The sequence below is a fragment of the Vulpes lagopus genome, chromosome 8 (assembly GCF_018345385.1).
Source record: "Vulpes lagopus strain Blue_001 chromosome 8, ASM1834538v1, whole genome shotgun sequence".
In the NCBI taxonomy this organism is placed as follows: Eukaryota; Metazoa; Chordata; class Mammalia; order Carnivora; family Canidae; genus Vulpes; species Vulpes lagopus.
Window position 1 is genome coordinate 31,196,487 of NC_054831.1, and position 22,167 is coordinate 31,218,653.

Genomic DNA, 22,167 nt, shown 5'->3' on the forward strand with positions numbered 1-22,167 from the left:
GCATGATCCTGGAGTCCCGGGATCGAGTCCCACATCAGGCTCCCTGCATGGAGCCTGCTTCTCCTCCCTCTGCCTGTGTCTCTTGTGAATAAATAAAATCTTTTAAAAAAAATAAAATAAAATAAAAAAGCACCAACTGTTATCATTCACCTAAAAACTGTGTACTTAGGGAGTAATGATATTTTTAAATATTTGTGTTTTCTGTGTTTACCAGTGGGGTTGGACATTTTTCATATATTTAAGTCTACATGGAAATGAATTACCTGAATTCTTTTATCCCTGGCTGTTTTTTAAATATATCATTTTGGTTTTCAATTTAATTTTCAAATTGGGTATGTTTTTATTTTATTTTATTTTTTGGGGGGGGGTATGTTTTTATTTTAGAGTGTTTTCTTTATTTTAAAGGTAGATATTGCTAAATTTTCTCACTTGTTTAATAGCAGTCAAACTTTAAAAAGATAATAAACTGAAAACAAATTTATGATCTTCAGAGTTAGACAATAAGTTCTGTATATGGGACAAACAAGGCTTATCATATAACTCATGTATCTTCTTTTATGGTAAAGGTGTAAAGCTAGCTGTCTTTAGCCCAAAGCTTTTTTTTTTTTTCTTAATTTTATGTATTTATTCATGAGAGACACACAGAGAGAGAGAGAGGCAGATACACAGGCAGAGAAAGAAGCAGGCAGGCTTCATGCAGGGAGCCCGATGTAGGACTGGATCCTGGGACTCCAGGATCACACCCTGGGCCGAAGGTAGGCACCCAACCTCTGAGCCACCCAGACACCCCATAGCCCAGAGCTTTTTAATAACGTTTCTATGTATAAAGTTAACATTCCTTGCATAATATATTTTATTATTTGATTTTCTTTCATGACTTTACTTCAAACTTAGTAGTTCTATTACAAGTATGTACTTGGGAAGTAAGTACAGCAAAGCAGATTTCACGTAGGTGACTGTGAAGGGAGGGGCAAGGAAAAAAACCTAGAAAATCAAAGCAGTTTGTAGCCATTCAAGGCAAGGGTAGAAGGCCATATGTGCCTATTCCTTAAATCTTTGAGGTCATGAGAGTTCATCACCAGGCCAAAATGGTGACCTTGAAATATGAAAAAAACCTAAACATTATGTATAAGCATTTATATAATCTGTTAACTAAATGGAATAATTTGAAGTCTTACAAAGATTTTTGTTAAGTTTAAAATTCTTCTTAAAAATGTTGTTATGCTAGTCTTTTTTTATTTAAAAAAATCCTCCTTTAAAAAAAAAAAGATTTTATTTATTCATGAGAGACACACAGAGAGAGAGAGAGAGGCAGAGACACAGGCAGAGGGAAAAGCAGGCTCCATGAACGGAGCCTGATGTGGGACTCGATCCCAGGTCCCCAGGATCATGCCCCGGGCCAAAGGCGACACTAAACTGCTAAGCCACCAGTGCTACCCAGAAATCCTCCTTATACTTCTGAGTCCTAACCTCTCACCTTCTCAAGGATTTATTCCATTACTTTGGGGTCACACTAGCTTATATCATCAACTTTTTCTTCTTAATGGATCATTTCCTCAACATACGTATTCTAATGAGTCCAATCATAATTAGCAAACTTCTCTTAAGAACATGTCCTTCTCTAGCTACCACCCCTTTCTCTGCTCCTTTTTACAACCAAACATCTTGAGTATGTTGTATCTTTACAGTCTCCACTTCTGTTCACTTTTAAATATATTCCAATATGACTTTTAGCCTACTCCTCCATTAAAACTGCTCTTGCCAAATTCTCTGTGCCTTTTCTCTCTCTCACCTTTCTTGATTTTCTTCTTCCAAAAGAGTCATATACACTTTATTTTTAAAATCATTTTATCTCTTGGCTTCTTTTATATCATATTTTCCTCTGCACTCATGAGTCACCCTTTAGTGTCTGTTACTGGTGGCTACTACTCTTAATAGATCACCATAAAAGAATGTGTTTTTTTCTATCATCATGTAAAATATTCTGCAAATGTCAAGAATATGTCAAATTGGTTAATCGTGTTGTTCAAGCCTTCTTTATCTTTACCAATTTTTTTGTCTTGTGTCAGTTACATATCATTTGTTGAGAAAAAAAATGCAAAAACTGTCTTTTTACATTTGTGTCAATTTTTGTTCCATGTATTTTGAAACTTTGTTATTGAGTGAATAAAAATTTAGTATTGCTATACCTTCTGGATGAATTGATAGGTTTATTATTTTAAAGCATCCCTTTTTGCTTGAGAGTGTTGTTCATCGTGTGTCCTTACTGATTTTCTTTCTACTTGTTTATCAGTTACTGAGAAAGAAAAAAGTTCCAGTCAGTTGAATGCAAATTAATAATCTTTATATCTTCGTGATAAATTACACTCTTTATCATTATGAAATGACTGTATTCTTGGTCATATCACCTTGTTCTGAAGTCTGTTATGTCTGGTTCTTTTTTTTTTTTTTAAGTTTTTTTTATTTATTCATGAGAGACACAGAGAGGGAGAGAAAGACAGAGACATAAGGCAGAGGGAGAAGCAGGCTCTGTGCAGGGAGCCCTCCAGGATCACGCCCTAAGCCGAAGACAGATGCTTCACTGCTGAGCCACCCAGGTGTCCCTGTCTGGTTCTAATATAGCCATTCCAGCTTTCTGATGATTAGTGTTTATACATTAAATATATATATATTTCTTACATCTTTAACTTGTAATCACATTGATTTTATATTAGATTTTTTGTAGCTATCACTTTGTCAAGTCTTGCTTTTTAACCAATGTGGCAATCTCTTTTATTTAAAATGGACCATTTACTTTTCATGTAATTTTTTTATATATTATTGATATGATTGAGTTTAAACCTACCATTTTGCTATCTGTTTTCTATTTGTCTCATCACTTTTTCTGTTTTACTTTTATTCTTCCTTCTTTGGATTGAATATTTTTAGCATTTGATATTATCTGTACTATTTGCTAATATAGACTTTTTCCTAAGCTTTAGTTGTAATTTTCAGCTTTCAAGATACAGTTTTAGTTTTTACAGTCTTCCTTCAAATAATATTATAGCACTTTATATATGACATAAGAACCTTTTCATTGGAAAAAAAAAAAAAAGAACCTTTTCGGTGTATTTCCATTTCTACCTTCGTATCTGTTCTTTTGGCATTGTTATCGTACACCTGACATCTACATGATACAAACACCACAACAAATTTTTATTGTTTTTGCTTAAAACATTCAGTTATCTTTTACACAAAGTAAAAACAGAGTCTATGTATATTCTTTGGACATTCTGCATTACTTTGTGTAGAATTTAAGTTTCTATCTGGTATCATTTCTTCCACTTCTAAAAACTTTCTTGACATTCTTGTGCAGCTGTGTTGGTGATGAATTTCTTTTTCAGCTTTTGTTTATTTAAAAACATTTTTATTTCACTTTCATTTTGAAAGGGTATTTCTTCTAGGTCCAGAATTATAACGTCTTTTGGGTTGTATTGTTTCTGACAGCAAACACTATAAATACAGTAGCAGCTTTCATAACAGTGTTGTAACAGAGTGACTTAATAACATTGAGAATATAACACTTAAACGAAGATCACAGAAGGTAAATTTGTAATAGGTCAAAATGAAATAGTTTCAAGATGTGATCTTCTCATGATCTGACTTATGTGAGAATAGAATCTAGATTACCAAATGAAATAGCTATTTCTCCTTCCCTTTAGACCTCCCTCACGTCACAAGATAGTGAATAAAGAGTGGAGAAAGACCAGATGTGTTCTACTGATAGTTTCCTCATCTGGCTAGTGGAGGGGAAAACTGATCTCTATGGAAACTTGAGAATTTATTTTCTTGTTATAGCAAATGTAGAGTGTGTGTGGGGGGGAGGAAATATGAATATACAATTCATCAGTAGCATATGTGTTTTAAATGTCTTCTTTTAATACAAATTCTTATTTAATATCTATAATTTTTGCCTTTTAAATATTCATAATTCAATTAATATTTTAGATATACTTCTCACCGGTGTTGAAGTACAGGTGTATTTGTAGAAGCTATTTTGAGAAAGCATTGTTACAGTTTAATTGCACTAAGCAGAAGCTAAATAAAAATGTTCATTGTAGCCCATTTTGTAGTATAACCAGAATATTGCTAATTCATTATTTTATTTGAAAAGTACTACAGATGGATGAAACAGTGAGTTGACAGAATTCTTTTCAGTAGAATTTTGTGTGGCGTTCTATTAGTACAATTAGAACTTAATTTTTCACTATCTGTGTTTCTCTTCATTTTTGAGAAAAATAATTTAACCAACAACAAAAACATCTAAAAAAAAAATCTGTCAGGGAAGACTGTGAACATAAAGCATTTTTAATATAGGACAGATAGCTGTTGGATTGATGGGTGCGTAGGCTCATTCCAAGAGGAAAATTGCCAAATACTTCTTGAGGTTTCTTTCTACTGTATTATTTTGTTAGGTTAGGAAAGTTTTTTATTTTATTTTATTTTATTTATTTTATTTTATTTTATTTTATTTTATTTTATTTTATTTTATTTTATTTTATTTTATTAAGATTTTATTTAAGATTTTATTTATTTATTCATGAGAGACCTGGAGAGAGAGGCAGAGATACAGGCAGAGGGAGAAGCAGACTCCATGCAGGGAGCCTGACGTGGGACTCGATCCTGGGTCTCTAGGATCAGGCCCTGGGCTGAAGGCACCATTAAACCGCTGAGCCACCCGGACTGTCCCAGGAAAGCTTTTTTTTTTTTTTTTTTTTTTTTTTTTAAGGTTTTTTATTTATTTATTTATGACAGACACAGAGAGAGGCAGAGACACAGGCAGAGGGAGAAGCAGGCTCCATGCAGGGAGCCCGACGGAACTCGATCCCGGGTCTCCAGGATCACACCCCAGGGCTGAAGGCTGTGCTAAACTGCTGGGCACTGGGGCTGCCCCAGGAAAGCTATTTTTAATAGTGAAAGGAATAAAGTAAAATTGAGATTTTTTTACTAGGGTTAAAATTTATCTTGGCCTAAAAAGTATTGCATCTTTATGTAGAGTCCTCTTGAATTTAAGTATATAATGCATATATGTTGTATATTTTTATTGATTAGTATCTACCTGGAGAAACTGTACCATATGCATATTTTGCATACTGCTGGTTTATAATATATTCGTTCACCATTAAAATAATAAGCAAATCAAGCATAATTCTGCTGACAGTGGGAGATTCAGCAAAAGAAATACTTTCAGTACCATCATTAACTGTTTTAACAAGCAATGTGTCTTCACCATCTTGTAGTTCATAAGCACTTTTTCTTGTGCTGTAATATGTAAATTATGTTCAAATCGTGGAAAATCTATCCTCTTTTGTTCTCAAAAACAGATCGTACTGATAAAATTGGCAAAGTATATAAAGTTTCATTAATATGCTAAACATTGTGTTTTCTTCAGTCTCCTCTCCTATCTGGTGTAGGATTCTTACCAAGGCTTTAGGAATTAGTTTTCAAATCTCACAGATTCCTTTAGGATTATTGACCCAATTCTGAGACTTATGTATACAGACATTTGTTTCATTGTCCTGTGTATCGATCACATTCTAACTGCTGATAGGTTGGTGGACAGTGGCTATTTCTGTTATTCCTGGTCTTATCCAAACAAATTAAGATTTTAAACACCTCAACCATACATTGTTTTTTTCCTCAGTCAGTTCCTTCTCACCTGTTGTTATAAATGATTTTCAGTATAAACATCAAAGTACCTGTCTTTCCAGCCTTCCCTTCTTGTGAGAAAGGCTCACTTACAGTCCATTGTTCACTGAAGTAATGTTAGGCTTTTTTTTTTTTTTTGCACTAATATGAAGTTCCTTATTTAATCAATATTGGCTACCCAGCAGCTCCTAGGATAAATGATACAAAGAACCACCAATTATGTGTGATAGTTCTTTGCCAACCTTCAGACTAACTCAGTCCAGACTTTGGGAAACATATAGGAAGATTGGCCATAGTAAATTGTAAGAGGAGATAAAATAAGGGAGAGACAGTATGGGCCCTGACTGAGAGGGAGCAAATTAGCAGTTTCTGGCACTGCCTAATTTCTGACAGATTTCTAATTCCATTCCCTAGGTGCATACCCCAATTAAACATTTCTCCCTGCCTTTTAATGGTGACTTAAGTGAATCCCTGTATTTTGAAACCCACACATAACTCACAAGTTTAGTTTCCTCCCCGAAAAAATACAGAACTGAAATTCAAGAAAATTTGGTTCTAATTTTAGACAAGTCATCTCTGGAGCTACTAGCTCTTAAAAATTAGTATTAGCTCTAACTTTCTAATTTTTTATCTCATTTTTATTTTCTAGTGATCTTACTCCTACTAAAAAAATCTTACTTTTTTAGATGCTAAGGACATGTTCACTTCCAGATCTCTCAAAATTGTTCAGAACACTGATGGATGTTCCTACTGTAGGAGATGTATGTCAAGACAATCTTGAAATAGATGATATTGAAGATGAGCATATTAAAGAAGGACCTTCTGATTCTGAAGACATGTGAGCATGATGTCATTAATAAATATAAGCACTAACAGAATTTGAGTTTATATGAACTCTAGAGCTGTAACTCACCTAAACAGTTTTAAAAAATTATCTGTAACTGATTTTCACCCCTCCTTTACCTTTTTACAACATATTTAAAATATAGTCATGCAAGTTTTGTTAGGTATATTTGCTTCTAAGTAACCTAATGACTTACTCTCACTTGAGAAATGTAAGAAAATGGTTTCTCTGTGTGCTGTCATACTCACCACTGAGCACATTGACTTGTCCATGGTATATGCTTAATAAATTGTGCTTAAATGAAGGAATATTAGCAGGATAATGACTAACACCACATGATACAGGGATTGCAGTGGAAAATTATGAAATATAAACTATTCCACGTTCCTTAGGGAAAAGAGCAGAAAGCCTCTATATCTCCTGCCATGTAGGATTTCAAAACCATGGCAGTAAAAAAATAAAATAAAATAAAAAATAAAAAACAAAAACAACAAAAACAAAACCATGGCAGTGAGAAGTTAGGTAGACTAGTTGTCTTGTTTGCATATGTATGAGTACGTGTGTGTTCTGGGTGTAAATTAATTGCTTTCACAAAATTCCTTTCTTTGTGATTCATGGGGAATCTAGAATCCAAGAGGCAAATTTAACCAACATTTCTGGGAACTGTAGGAAGTGATATAGCCCCTTAGCTAGGAACCTTTCTTTACCTTCTTTGATACAAGTAAGCCCTCTCACCTCCTCAGACAAATGTTACCAATATGTGAGGGGAGGATAAAGTGTTTGAAAAGGTAGAGTGTATTCAAATCACCAGGAAAAAATGGTATAAAATACTGGGATTTTTATTATTTATTTTCTGATATTTTTAAACTTAAAGTTTCTACATTTTACCTCTTCTAATAGAAAGAACTGTGTTTGGATATGATTGATATCCAATTAAAATAATAATCTATCTGGTAGTTTTTTTCCCCTATAATATTTGAGCCAGAGCCTCTATATCTGGCACATTTTGTTTTTTTATTTCTTTCTTTTTCTTAAGCCTTGCCTCTTGTTTCTTAAATTTTTAACCAAACTATCTTTTTTTTTTTTAAAGACTTTATTTATTTATTTATGACAGACACAGAGAGAGAGAGACAGAGACACAGGCAGAAGGAGAAGCAGGCTCCACACAGGGAGCCCGACACAGGACTCAATTCTGGGTCTGCAGGATCACACCCTGGGCTGAAGGCGGTGCTAAACCACTGGGCCACCAGGGCTGCCCACCAAACTATCTTTTAAAGATTGCCACCACCACCACCCCCCCCCCTTTTTTTTTTTTTATCTTTCATAGAGTTCTGTATATTTTTGCTAGTGTTCTCAGATTTTACAGGAAGTTACCCTTTTATCCTTGTTTTCTTCTGTTTGGCTGTAGTCATAAGTGCTTTAACTTTGTGTTTTTATTGAGTCTCCTGGAGAACATGACAACATAAGAGTACCTTTATGGTTGAAAGTGCTAGGTAACAGTTTTTCCTCAAAGTTTTTATAAAGTCATCAGTTTTATCTGACTGCACAGTAGCTTGTTTGTGGCTTGTGTTCTTTTAGTTACTAGTAGATGAGAGAATTTTAAAATTTAAGTTAGAAGCTTTTAATATTAATTTAAAATTTTGAAAACTTTTTTTTTGTTGTTTGTTTGTTTGTTTGTTTAAGTGATAGTCCATACCAGGAAATTTCACTTGATGTTTTTTTTTTTTTTTTGCGGGGGAGGGGGGGTAGGGGGTTCCAAACTTCACTCAAGGTCATATAATAAGAAAATCTACTACAAAGTGAATGCAGGGCCAGACTGTTCTTTGAGTACTTCTTTATCTTTCAAAAAAGATGTTAATCTTTTACTTTTCTTATAATGCAGGCTCAGCAGCCCATTTACTTTAATATCAACAATGGTGGTCACTAATTCCTCAGGGTTGGCCATAAGAAGATTTTGTCAATAGGCCAATGTTTTATCATTGCTGTAATGGTACATAGCAGATGTGCATGTTATGTTAGTCTTGTAATTAAATATAAAGCTAAATGTTACTAATAGGATGGTCCAAAAGATTAAACATACTCTTTCTCATTCTAATTAGATGCTTTGCTTATCTATACCTGCTACAAAGTGTAGAGATTTGTACACCTAAATGCAAAATAAAGATATTTCTACTTTAAAAGTTTATTTTTTCATTAATGGAAATTTGAGTTAAGATCTTTCAGATATCCAAATTGAACACCAATAAAAAATAAATTTATAAAAAAAAGATCTTTCAGATATATTTTTATCCTCTATTAGTACTTTTAAGCATAAAGGAGTGCATGTATATTAAATTAAAGTAAAATTTCAAAATGAGACGACACTTTGGTAATGTTTTTTTTTTTAATTTCAGTGTTTTTGAAGAAACTGACACAGATTTACAAGAGCTTCAGGCCTCTATGGAACAGTTACTTAGGGAACAACCTGGAGAAGAATACAGTGAGGAGGAAGAATCAGTCTTAAAGAACAGTGACATAGAGCAGACTGCAAATGGGACAGATCTGGCAGATGAGGATGACAATCCCAGCAGTGAAAGTGCCCTAAATGAAGAATGGCACTCAGGTACATGGTCATGATCATGGGACTTCTTTTTTTCAGTTTATACAAATATTTCAAGTAGAGTATATTTTCTGATACCTGATATGAACTATTTCCAAATTTAAATAAAACTGAAGTATGCTTCTGTATCTCTGACTTTTATTCATTCTTTTTTCTTTTTCCACTGATACCCACATACATTTGTTCCATTTCTTTCCCATTAAATTTTGGAAATGCTTTTGAAGCACTTTTATAGTTTTACTAAGGATAATAGCCTAGTTTTCTTAGCATTTTATATTTTACAGGGAGCTTCCAAATACAGTGGTTAAACAGTAGGATTAAACCTTGACTTTTTTTTTTTTTGAGAACTGTTCCTTGTTCATAGCATTACCCCTAAGATGCATATAAAATTTGTGTATTTTGAGAACTATATTATGTTTAGTTTGGAAGAAGAGCTAATGTGAAAAGGAACGATTCTTCAGTAACTTCATCTTTTACTAGAATGTTCCCAAGTGTCTTGGACATGTACATGACATGAAACATATATAGCATTTATAATACTTTCTAAATGCTTTACTAAAGATTTATAATATGTAGTATGTCATATGTCTCCTGCATGCTTTTTTCATGTTTTACTCAATTCGAATTTTTTATTCTAATCTGGTTTAATGTTTATGTCTATAAAAGAAAAGACTCCCAAAGTAACATTCTTGTTAAGACATTTATATATACATTCATTTCCTACATAAATGGCAATAATTATAATGACAAAACTTTACATTAGAAGTATAAGTGCTCTGTTTCAGTGATATCACTCATCAAAATGAATATTAGTCCGTTAAAGTAAGAATTATTTTATTCATTCTTTTTAGTCATAAAGTATCTTCTTGTTTCTGTTTCTTAGATAACAGTGATGGTGATATTACTAGTGAATGTGAATATGATAGTGTCTTTAACCATTTAGAGGAACTGAGACTTCACCTGGAACAGGAAATAGGCTTTGAAAAATTCTATGAGGTTTACGAGAAAATAAAAGTAAGTAAAGTGTCAATGAAAACATTTAACTCAGGGGCATCTGCCTGGCCAAGTAGGTAGAGCCTCCGATTCTTAATATCAGGGTCATGAGTTCAAGCCCCACCTTGGATGTGGAGCTTACTTTTAAAAAAAAAATTAACTTTGAAATATGCTCTTTTTGAATTACTAGTAAAATATCAGTGATTTTTAGAGGTCAGTAGATTTATTATGAAAAATAAAGTCTCTAGATAAAGCTAATATTCATATTAATTTATATTTGAAAATTTGATACAGGCTATTCATGAAGATGAAGATGAAAATATTGAAATTTGTTCAACAATAGTTCAGGATATTTTAGGAAATGAACATGAACATCTTTATGCCAAGATTCTTCATTTAGTCATGGCAGATGGAGCCTATCAAGAAGGTAAGATTTCCTCAGTCTTTATATTTAAAGTAAATGTGCAAAAAACAGAATGACAAATGTAAATTGCTGAGCTTTTGGTCACATGGTGAAATCTATATTGAAATCATCCCAGTACTTATGAGCAATTATAAAATTAACCATGTCGTCCATGTCTCTACTTAATTCATAAGTAACATTTGAATGAGATTTTTTAAAAAGACTTCTTATCAGACAGCCCTAGAAATTAGAATACTTCCATATCAAGGATGTAGAAGTAAACTTTTAGAAGTACATGCTCTAGCAATATGTACAGTTCCTCCTAAGTAATATCAAATGTAATCTCTTTAATTCATAGTAAATGGAGTTCATTTATCGTGATCTGAATGTAAACCATTTTTATATTTGGAAAATATTTATCTACAGAATCACTCAAAATATATTAGAACTTCACTGAAAATTATTAAAGCTAAAAATGGCATTTTCCTTTAAAATAGTCAAGAGCACTAACATGGAACCAGACCAGTGGTATAGTCCTTTAACTCTGACAAGCTAGTGCTTTGACATTAACTGATTTATTTAAGTTTCAGTTTCCACTGCTATCAAAGGATGATCTCCCTTTTAATGTACCATGAATTGTTTTCAAAGTACTTATCAGGTGCTTCTTATAGCCTCGTACTTTATTACCATGGACATTAAAAGACATCTTTGCTTACATGTTACATTTTTCTTTATAGTAGCTTAGCTTATAGTATGTAGCTTATAGCTTACATCTTTGTTTATAGTTTCTTTGGAAAGTGAGACATAAGTATATGAAAGTGTAAAACTATAATATAGAAATGCATATCCTAAAATACTTTTTAATGCAGTAGGAATTAAAGAAGGGAAGCCTGGACTATGATAAGTGGAAAGAAATGTAGAGCCATAACTTCTCAGAAAACAATGAAAAATAATTAATGTGTATTAGATTTGATATTAGAAGCTTTTTTTTTTAAGATTTTATTTATTCATGAGGACACAGAGACAGAGAGAGAGAGAGAGAGAGAGAGAAGCAGAGACATAGGCAGAGGAGAAGCAGGATCCATGCAGGAAGCCCCAATGTGGGACTCAATCCCAGGACTCCAGGATCACGCCCTGAGCCAAAGGCAGATGCTCAACCACTGAGCCATCCAGGCATCCTAATATTAGAAGCTTCTTATTGAAAATAGTCTTTATTGTATAGAAGTGTTGAATTACTCTATTGTGTACCTGAAACTAACATTACACTGTGTTAACTAACTGGAATATAAATTAAAAAAATAAAATTAGTCCTTGTGATTAGATACTGTGAAGTGTTTAAAATACATAGAGGAAATCATTGAAGGTTTGCAAACTGTGAAAGAACTGACAGATTGAAGATTTTTTATAAAGTTCAGTCTGGTTATAGTATTCTGGGTAACTTAGAGAGTACTAAGATTGCAAATAAGATCTGTTTTGAAACTGTAGGTGCATTTGGGCACAAGATGGTGTATACCTGAATTTAGTGTTCATAGGAATGTAGTGTTAATATTCAGTTCAAAAAATATATTCCGGGATGCCTGGGTTGCTCAGTGGTTGGGCGCCTGCCTTTGGCTCAGGTCATGATCCCCGGATCCAGGATCGAGTCCCACGTCAGGCTCCCTGCGAGGAGCCTGCTTCTCCCTCTGCCTACGTCTCTGCCTCTCTCAATCTGTGTCTCTCATAAATAAATAAATAAATCTTTAAAAAAAATATTCAGTTCAGATAATTCAGAGCCAGGCTTTTAATAAAAATATTTGATATTTTGACTCATGGAAAATCAAATTTCCTAAACTCAAATTCAAGAATGTCTTTTATTTTGGGAGCAACTTATTATTTAAGTTGCAGACTCATTTATGTTGACCATAAAGCTCAGCCAAAAAAAAAAAAATAGTGTTTTTGAATTGGTTAAATGTAAGTAAAAATCTTCTAACAACTCTAGTAGTTATCATTAAATCAAAACTAGAAAATCTTCATGTACAGTGAGTGCTCTTACCTTATAGATTCAAAAACTACTCTATCTTCATTAGTATTCTTAACAATATAACTGTCAAAATATTAGGGTCATTAGCAACAAATAATGGATTTAATATAAGCTAGTAATTATATTAATATGTTCTTAATTATGGTTTTCTTTGGTTCACCTAATAATTAAGATTATCACAAATAGGCAAAAACAGAATAATGTTTCATATTTATGGTGGTGCTGTGAAACCTATTAAAAAAAACTTAAAGGAGCTCCTTTCTAATTTTTTGTTTAACCATAGTTGACACACAATGTTACATTAGTTTCAGTTGTACAACATAGGGACTTGACAAATTAATACTTTATGCTATGCTCACCACAAATATAGCTACTGTTACCATACAATGCTATTACAATATTGTTAATTATATTCCTTATGCTATGCCTTTTCTTTCCATGATTTGTTCATTGAACTAGAGCCTGTATCCCCCACTTCTATTCACCCATTTTGCCTGTCCTCTCAACTCCTTCTTCTCTGACAACCATCAGTTTGTTCTCTGTATTTATAAGTCTGATTCTGCTTTTTATTTCTACATATGAGTGAAATTGTTTTTCTCAGTCTGACTTATTTTACCTAGCAAAATATCTCTACATCCATCTATGCTGTCACAAAGGACACGCTCTCATCCTTTTTTATGGCTGTGTGATATTCCAGCGTGTGTGTGTGTGCGTGCATGCGCGCACGTGCACGCACACGCACACATACCAACCACATCATATCCATTCATATATGGATGAACACTTAGGTTGCTTCTTGGCTATTGTTAATAATGCTGCAATAAACATAGAGGGGCATATATCTTTTAGAATTAGTGCTTTCGTTTTCTTTGGGTAAACACCCGATAGTGGAATTGTTAGATCATTATGGTATTTCTATTTGTAAGTTTTTGAGGAGCTTCCATTACTGTTTTCCACAGTTTATTTTCTAAGAAGAGTGTATGAGGTCCTTTTACTCCACATCCTCACCAACACTTGTTAATTCTTATCTTTTTGATACTAACCATTCTGACTTATGTAAGGTTATATCCCATTATGGTTTTTATTTGCATTTCTCTGAGGATTAGTGACATTGAGCATCTTTTCATATGCCTGTCAGCCATCTATATGTCTTTGTATAAAAAGGTCTATTTGGGTTCTCTGCCCATTTTTTTAAATTAGATTGTATGGGTTTTTTTGGTGTGGGATTGTGTAAGTTGTTTATATATTTTGGGTATTAACCCTTTACCAGGTACATAACTTGAAAATATCTTCTCCCATTCAGTAGGTTGCCTTTTTATTTTGTTGATGGTGCCCTTTATTGTGCAAAAGCTTTTTATTTTAATGGAGTCCCAACGGTTCATTTTTGCTTTTGTTTCCCTTGTCTGAAGAGACAATTCTGGAAAGATGGTACTATGGCTGATACCAGAGAAATTAGTAGGTTTTCTTTTTCTTTCTTTTCTTTTTCTTTTTTTTTAAGATTTTATTTATTTATAGAGACAGAGAGGCAGAGACACAGGCAGAGGGAGAAGCAGGCCCCATGCAGAGAGCCCTATACAGGACTCGATCCAGGGTCTCCAGGATCACGCCCTGGGCTGCAGGCGGCACTAAACCGCTGTGCCACCGGGGCTGCCCAGTAGGTTTTCTTCTAGATTTTTATGGTTTCCAGTCTCACATTAGGGTCTTTAATTTTTGCTGTTAGGTGTTAGGACATGGTCCAGTTTCATTCTTTTATAAAGTGTAGCTGGCCAATTTTCCCACCAGCATTTATTGAAGAGACTTTTTCCCCATTGTATATTCTTGCCTCCATTTTCATAGATTAATTTACCATATAATTAAAAGTTTATTTCTGGGCTCTCTGTTTTCTTCCATTGATTTATATGTCTATTTTTGTGCCAGTATCCTATGGTTTTGATTACTACAATTTTGTAGTATATCTTGAAATCTGGGATTTTGATACCCTCAGCTTTTTCTTAAGATTCCTTTGGTTATTTGGGTTCTTTTGTGGTTGCATACAAATTTGAGTATTCTAGTTTTATGAAAAATGCTCTTGGTATTTTGATAGGGATTGCATTGAATTTGTAGATTGCTTTGAGTAATAACAGACATTTTGACAATATTAATTCTTCTAATCCATGAGCATGGAGTAGCTTTCCATTTGTTTGTGTCAGCTTCATTTCTTTCATCGGTGTTTTATAGTTTTCAGAATACAAGTCTGACACCTCTTTGGTTTATTCCTATGTATTTTATTCTTTTTGGTACAATTGTAAATGGAGTTGTTTTCTTAAATTCTCTTTCTGCTACAGCATTATTCATGTATACAAATGCTACTGATTTCAGGGTATTAATTTTGTATCAAGACTTTATTGAATTATTTATTTTGTATAGTAGGTTTTTGGTGGAGCCTTCAGGGTTTTCTTTGTATACTCTCATGTCATTTGCAAATAGTGACAGTTTAACTTCTTTACCAATTTGAATGCCTGTTATACCTCTTATTTATTTTTCTTATCTGATTATTGTGGCTAGAACTTTGAGTATTATGTTGAATAATAATGGCAAGAGTGAGCATAACTTTTCTGATTTTGGAAGAAAAGCTCCCAGTTTTTCACAATTGAATATGATGTTAGCTATGGGTTTTTCATATATGGTCTGTATTATGTTGAGGTATGTTCCCTCTAAACCTATTTTGTTGAGAATTTTTTATCATGAATGAATGTTGAATTTTATAAAATAGTTTTTCTGCATCTATTGATGATCATATGATTTTTATCCTTTGTTTTGGTAATGTAGCGTATCACATTGATTGATTTGTGAATATTGAACTATCCTTGCATCTCTGGAATAAATCCCACTTGATCATGGTAAATGATCCTTTTAATGTACTGTTGAATGCAGTTAGCTAATATTTTGTTGAGAATTTTTACATCTGTGTTCATCAGGGATATTGGCCTGTGTTTTTTTTTTTTCTTTTTGTGATATCTTTGTCTAGTTTTGGTGTAAGGGTAATGCTAGCCTGGTAGAATGTATTTGGAAGCTTTCCTTTTTCTTCTATTTTTGGAATAGTTTGAAGAGAATAGGTATTCTTTAAATGTTTAGTAGAATTCACCAGAACCTCTGGTTCTGGACTTTTATTTTTTTTATTATCAATTCAATTTATTTGCTAGTAATCTGTTCAGATTTTCTATTTATTCCTTATTCAGTTTCAGAAAATTATATGTTTCTAGGGATTATCCATTTCGTCTAGTTGTCTAATTTGTTGGCATATAATTTTTCAAACCATTCTCCTATAATCCTTTGTATTTCTGTGTTGTCAGTTGTTGTTTCTCATTCTTTTCTGGTTTTATTAATTTGGGTCCTTTCTCATTTTTCTTAGGGAGTCTCACTAAGAGTTTATCAATTTTGTTTATCTTTACAAAGAACCAGCTCTTGGTTTCATGGATTTTTTTTTTCCTGTTGTATATTAAGTCTCTTAAAAAAGAATTTATTATCTTCCTTCTACTCACCTTGGGCTTTGTTCTTTTTCTGGTACTTTTAGGTGTAAGGTTAAATTGTTTAACTTAAGCTTTTTCTTGTTTCTTGACATAGGCTTCTGTCGCTTTATTTTCCTCTTTAGAACTGCTTTTGCTGTGTCCCAGAGATTTTGGACCATTGTGTTTTCATTTTCATTTGTCTCTTTGTATTTTTTGGTTTCTTCTTTGTTTCATTAACCCATTGTTTGTTTAGTATCATGGTGTTTAGTCTCCATGTGTTTGTTTTTTTTTTCCAGTTTTTATCTTGTGATTTATTTCTAGTTTCATACTCTTGTGGGTCAGAAAAAATGCTTGCTATGATTTCAGTTTTTATAAATTTACTAAGGGTTGTTTTGTGGTCAGATATAATCTATTCTGGGGAATGTTCCTTGTGCACTTGAAAAGAATGTGTATTCTGTTGTTTTGAGATGGAATGTTCTGTATATCTGTTATGGCCACCTGATTTAATGTGTCATTCAAAGATACTCTTTCCTTTGGATTTCCTGCCTGGATGATCTAGCCATTGATGTAAGTGGAGAGTTAACGTCCCCTACTATTATATTACCAACAACTTCTCTGTGTTTACTGATATTTGCATTATGTATTTAAGGTGCTCTAGTATTGGGTACCTAGATGTTTACTATTGTTATATCCTCTTGTTGGATTGATCCCTTATGTAATTGATCCCCATTATGTAAATGCCCTTTTTGTCTCTTGTTGCAGTCTTTATTTTTTTTTTTTTGCAGTCTTTGTTTTGAAGTCCATTTTGTCTAATATGAAGTATTGCTACCAAAGCCTTTTTCCCCGCTGCTTCCATTTACTTGATAAATGTTTTTCCATCCTTTTACTTTCAGTCTATATGTGTCTAGATCTGAGGTAAATCTCATGTAGGCAGCATATAGATGAGTTGTGGGGTTTTTTGGTTCATTCCATCACCCTATGTCTTTTGATTAGACCATTTAAGTTACTTGCATTTAAAGTAATTAATTGATATTGATGTACTTATTGCCATTCTGTTGCTTTCTGATTATTTTTGTAGTTCTCTGTTCCCTTCTCTTGCTCTCTTTTTTTGTGATTGATGAATTTCTATGTTTCGCCTTTTTTTCTCTTTATTTTTTGTGTATCCGTTACAGGTTTTGGGTTTGTGGTTACCATGAGGATCATATATAACATCCTAAGTATATAGCAGTCTATATTAATTTGATGGTAATTTAATTTCAAACATATTCTTAAAAAACTTTTTCCCCACTTCTCCACATTTTATGTACATGCTGTCATATCGTATGTCTTTTTCATTATTTTCTTATGTCTAATTATAGCTATTTCTTTTTAACTTGAAGAATTGCCTTTAACATTTCTTATAAAGCTGGTTTAGTTTAGTAGTAATAAATTCCTTTATCTTTTTTTTTTTTTTTTTTTTTTTGTCTAGGAAATTCTTTCCCTCAAATATGAAGCATAATCTTGCCAGGTAGAGTATTCTCTATTGTAGGTTTTTTCCTTTCAGCACTTTGAATATATTATGCTACATTCTCTGGCTTGCAAAATTTCTGCTGATAAATCAGCTGGGAACCTTACTGGTCTTCCCTTGTAGGTAACTTTTTTGTTTCTCTCTTGCTGCCATTAAAATTCTTTTTTTCATCCTTAACCTTTGACAGTTCAAGTATTATGTGTTCTGGTGTGGACCTCCTTGAACTCCCTGTGCTTCTTGGACCTGAATGTCTATTTCCTTTCCCAGGTTAGGGAAGTTTTTAGCTATTATTTCTTCACATAAGTTTTCTACCTCTCTCTCTTTTTCTTTTTCTTCTTCTCCTTCTCCTTCTCCTCTTCTTTCTTTTTTCTTCTTTCTTTTTTCTTCTGGGACCCCTATCAAATGACTGTTTGCTTGATGTTATCTAAGAGATGCCTAAATCTCTCCTCATTTAAAAAAAATTTTTTTTTTCTCTTTGCTGTTCAGCTTGGGTGCTTGCCATTACCCTGTCTTACTGATTACTGATATGTTCTTCTGCATCAACTAATCTGTTGATTCTTAAGCGATCTGTTTTCCCTTAAAGAAGTATTAAAGGACTATAACATCACTTTGAGGGGAAAATGTCAGAACTTATATATCAAAATAAATAATAGTTTCTTCAAAGTAAGGTTATGAATTTATTCTAATGAAGATGCTCCATTACACAAAATATCTTGGAACTTTTGGAATTTCTCTCACAGCTATATACAGGTTCTTTTGATGGTCTCTCTTTGTATGAGTCTTTATTCTGGGTACATTTCGTTTTTTTGGACAAGTTTAAAGTTTCTTGAAGTCAAGTTTAGTGAATGAAATGGGAATCAAGATAATTTGTGGTCTTTTAGTTTTAAGGTATCTTACCATGAATTAATGAGCCTAATTTTTAAAGTGAATTTGTAAACTGAATCAAGAATTCTGTTCTAGAATATTTGCCAAAATTAATCTGATTACTTTAAAGGTATGATTTGTATGCTAAAGTGATTTGAGGATTTGAAATGTTTAAAATGTTGCTTAATTTTAGCAATATAAATTTCCGTAAGTTTTATTTATATTCTATCTTGTCAAAAGTTTAGCATTTCACTTAAAAATATATACAGTACAAGGTAAAATTAAGTTTAAAAAAATGCTTGGGAAAGTCAGCATATCAGGCAAAAGAGCATAAGTAATTATTATAAGCCAAGAATGAGGTGAGAATACAAAGTTAATATTCAAAAGGTCTCTACATTTTGTGAGAATAGGTCATAAATTTGGTGCTTATCTTTCTAGCAAAACAGGAAACCTAATTAATTACATGAGTCACTGCTCTTGAGACAAAACATGTCACTCAGAAGACAGCTATTTTTGGTATTAAAACAGAGGAACAATTTTCCCATGATTCTTAAAAGGAGGACACAATCATATAGTGTCCCTCAAATTTTAATAACATATGGATCCCTTTAAAGGGGAAAATTGTTTTTAGACTTGAAGAATCTAAGTCCATAGGCTTCAGTAAAAAAATCAAGTCTTAGTCTTTCAAAATATGTCAGTTGTATATTACTACTATAAAACAGATGTTTTTCCTCTAAATTTTGAAATACTATATTTGTTTTCAAAATTAATATATAAAATATAAACATTGGTACTTGAGTATTTTTTATTTTATTGAAATCTTAGACTGTTTTATAAAACAGTGCTATTATGGACTAAAAATTATCGTCAGTAAATTTTACAATATTTGGATTTCACAGGCGTCTTTCTCATAATATGACGTGTAATTTAATGGCATGAAGCCAGAGAATGACTCCACTTAAGTAAACCTATGAAGAATACCAAACTAGTTATATTCATATTCAGACTGTTTATCCTTTGGGCAGTTCTCCATAAGTATTATTTCAATACTGCTTTTTGTAAGTAATTAACAATGTGCTTGGAATTAACAATATTTGCTTGACAAATATTTGGAAAACCTTTAGTTGGTATTGCTCTTTAAGTAGGGAACTGTAAGAGTTAACTGAGCCACGAGGAAAAAGCCACATGTTTTTGGATAACTGAGTGGCTTCAAAAGAATACATGCCTACAAGAAGGCTACCTCTCCTACAAAAATCAGGCTAGGCTTATATAGTCCTCAAGAAGTGATAATGAGGAGAGGCTTTAACATTGCAGCATAGGAAGATCCTAAGCTTACCTCCTCCTGCAGTCACAACAAATGCACAACTGCATATAGAATAATTCCTTCTGAAGGGTACCTAGAAAGTGGATGAATGAAGCTGCCATAACAAAGGACAGCACTGAGATAGATAGAAGAGGAAGAAATATGATCTCACTACAGAAAAAAACCCACACCCCAGGCACAGCACTTCATGGTCAGGAGGGATCTCAAAGGTACAGAACTTTTCCCCAAGTAATGATTGATTCAAGCTCCACATCAGGCACCCCAGCCCTTAGATCCTGCATAGGAGATACAAGTTCCCCAAACACCTGCCTTTGGAAGTCAGCATAGAGCTATAGAAAAGGAAAACCTATGCTTGAAAGACCTTGAATGCAGACTGATTCAACCCAGAAATTAGCACAAAACATGAGATAAAAAGCACATAAACCATAAATGAAGAACGCTTACTGATCTTGGAGCAACTGCTGGATCTTCCCAGGGATAGAGACACTGATAGCATCCATTTTTACTACCTTGTTCTGCCATGCTGATCCTAGGACTGGCAGGAGCCATTATGGAACCCTTCCTATAGACAGCTAACGCCAGGGTTTCATGAACCATTCAGAGCTCTGTGCAGCCCTGCATCTCAGCTGGGCCTCACTGCTATGTGGGCCAGAGACAAACCACTCCCACCAGTGTATCCACAGCAGTAAGGTCTCACCACAACAGGAGGATACATGCAGCCCACACAGGGCCTCCTTGGAAGCAGGGGTGGGTGGAGGCTTGGGTGGGGATGGGGGATTGTGCTTCTGGGCTGAACAGAATATCTCCTACATAAAGTTTTCCTTCAGACTAAGAAGTATACCTAAACACCTAATACATAGAATCAGATAGGCAAAATGAGGAGTTGGGGGACTATGTCCTAACAAAAGAATAAGACAAAAACCTCAGAAAAAGAACTGAAAAAAATGAACATAAATAATCTATCTGATAAAGAGTACAGCATAATAGTCATAAAAATGCTGACTGAACTTGAGGGAAGAATGGATGAACACAATGAGAATTTAAAGAAAGAGACAGAAACTAAAAGTACCCATCAGAGAGAAAGAACACATTAACAGAAATGAAAAACATGCTAGAGAGAATAAATAGCAGACTAGATGATACTCAGAACAGATCAGTGAACTATAAGACAGGGTATTAGAAATCACCCAAACTGAACAGCAAGAAGAAAAGGAAAATAGTTTAAGGAACCTCTACAACAACATCAAGCACTGTAATATTGCATTATAGGGGACTCAGAAGGAGAGAGAGAGGGTCAGAAAATTTATTGGAAGGAATAATAGCCAAAAACATCCCTAGCCTGGGGAAACACATCTAGATCCAGGAAACACAGTCCCAAACAAGGTCACAAAGAGATCCACACCAAGATACATAATAATTAAAATGTCAAAAATGAAAAATAAGGAGAAAATCTTTAAAGAAGCAAGAGAAAAAAAGTTACATTTAGGGGAACCCTCATAGACTATCAGGTGATTTTTCAGCAGAAACTCTATAGGCCAGAAGAGAGTTGCAGGACATATTCAAAGTGTTAAAAGGAAAAAAATTAACAACCAGAAATACTGTAACAGAGAAATTAGTATTCAGAATTGAAGGGGAGATATAAAGTTTCCCAGACAAACTAAATCAGACACTACTAAATCAGTTTTACAAAGAAATATATTTTTTAAAGATTTTATTTATTCATGAGAGACATAGGCAGCGGGAGAAACAGGCTCCCTATAGAAGCCTGATGCGGGACTCCATCCCAGGACCCTGGGATCACAACCTGAGCCAAATGGAGATGCTTAACCATGAGCCACCCAGGTGCTCCCCAAAGAAATATTAAAGGGTCTTTTTTAAGCAGAAAAGAAAAGGTAGGCCATAACTAGGAATAAGAAATTATATAAAAGAAAAATATCACATGGGTAGAGGCAAACATATAGAAAAGGTAGCTAATCAGTGACTTAGCTAGTTTGAGAATTAAGACAAAATTAATAAAATCAGCTAAATTTATAATTACTTATGGGATACACTAAAGAAAAAGGTGTAAAATAAAATATGACATAAAAAGCTTAAACATGATGTAGGGGGAGTAAAAATGTAGTGCTTTTATAATACATTCAAAATTAAATACCCACCAATTTAAAATAGACTGACATATACATAAGTTACTATATATGAACCTCACAGTAACCACAAACCAAAAACCTATAATACATACACAAAAAAATAGAGAGGGCACCAAACTTAACTCTAAGGAAAACTATCAAATCAAAAAGAAGAGAGCAAGAGAAGAAAGGAACAAAGAAGAACTACAGAAACAAGAAAAAAACAAAATGATAATAAACATATACCTATGTATAATTGCTTTAAATGTAAGTAGACTAAATTCTCCACTCAAAAGACATAGGGTGGCTAA

The 22,167-nt window shown here is 33.4% G+C and overlaps 1 protein-coding gene across 1 annotated transcript in view; it reads left to right on the plus strand.

Annotated features, from left to right (window-relative positions):
- The window catches only part of NEK1 (NIMA related kinase 1), a 234,607-nt gene that overhangs the window by 202,997 nt on the left and 9,443 nt on the right, over nt 1-22,167 (plus strand). The window contains exons 35-38 of the mRNA XM_041767197.1: nt 6,375-6,526; nt 8,926-9,134; nt 10,015-10,145; nt 10,419-10,551. Coding sequence (XP_041623131.1) covers nt 6,375-6,526; nt 8,926-9,134; nt 10,015-10,145; nt 10,419-10,551 — 625 coding nt within the window. The remainder of the gene's footprint in view (nt 1-6,374; nt 6,527-8,925; nt 9,135-10,014; nt 10,146-10,418; nt 10,552-22,167) is intronic.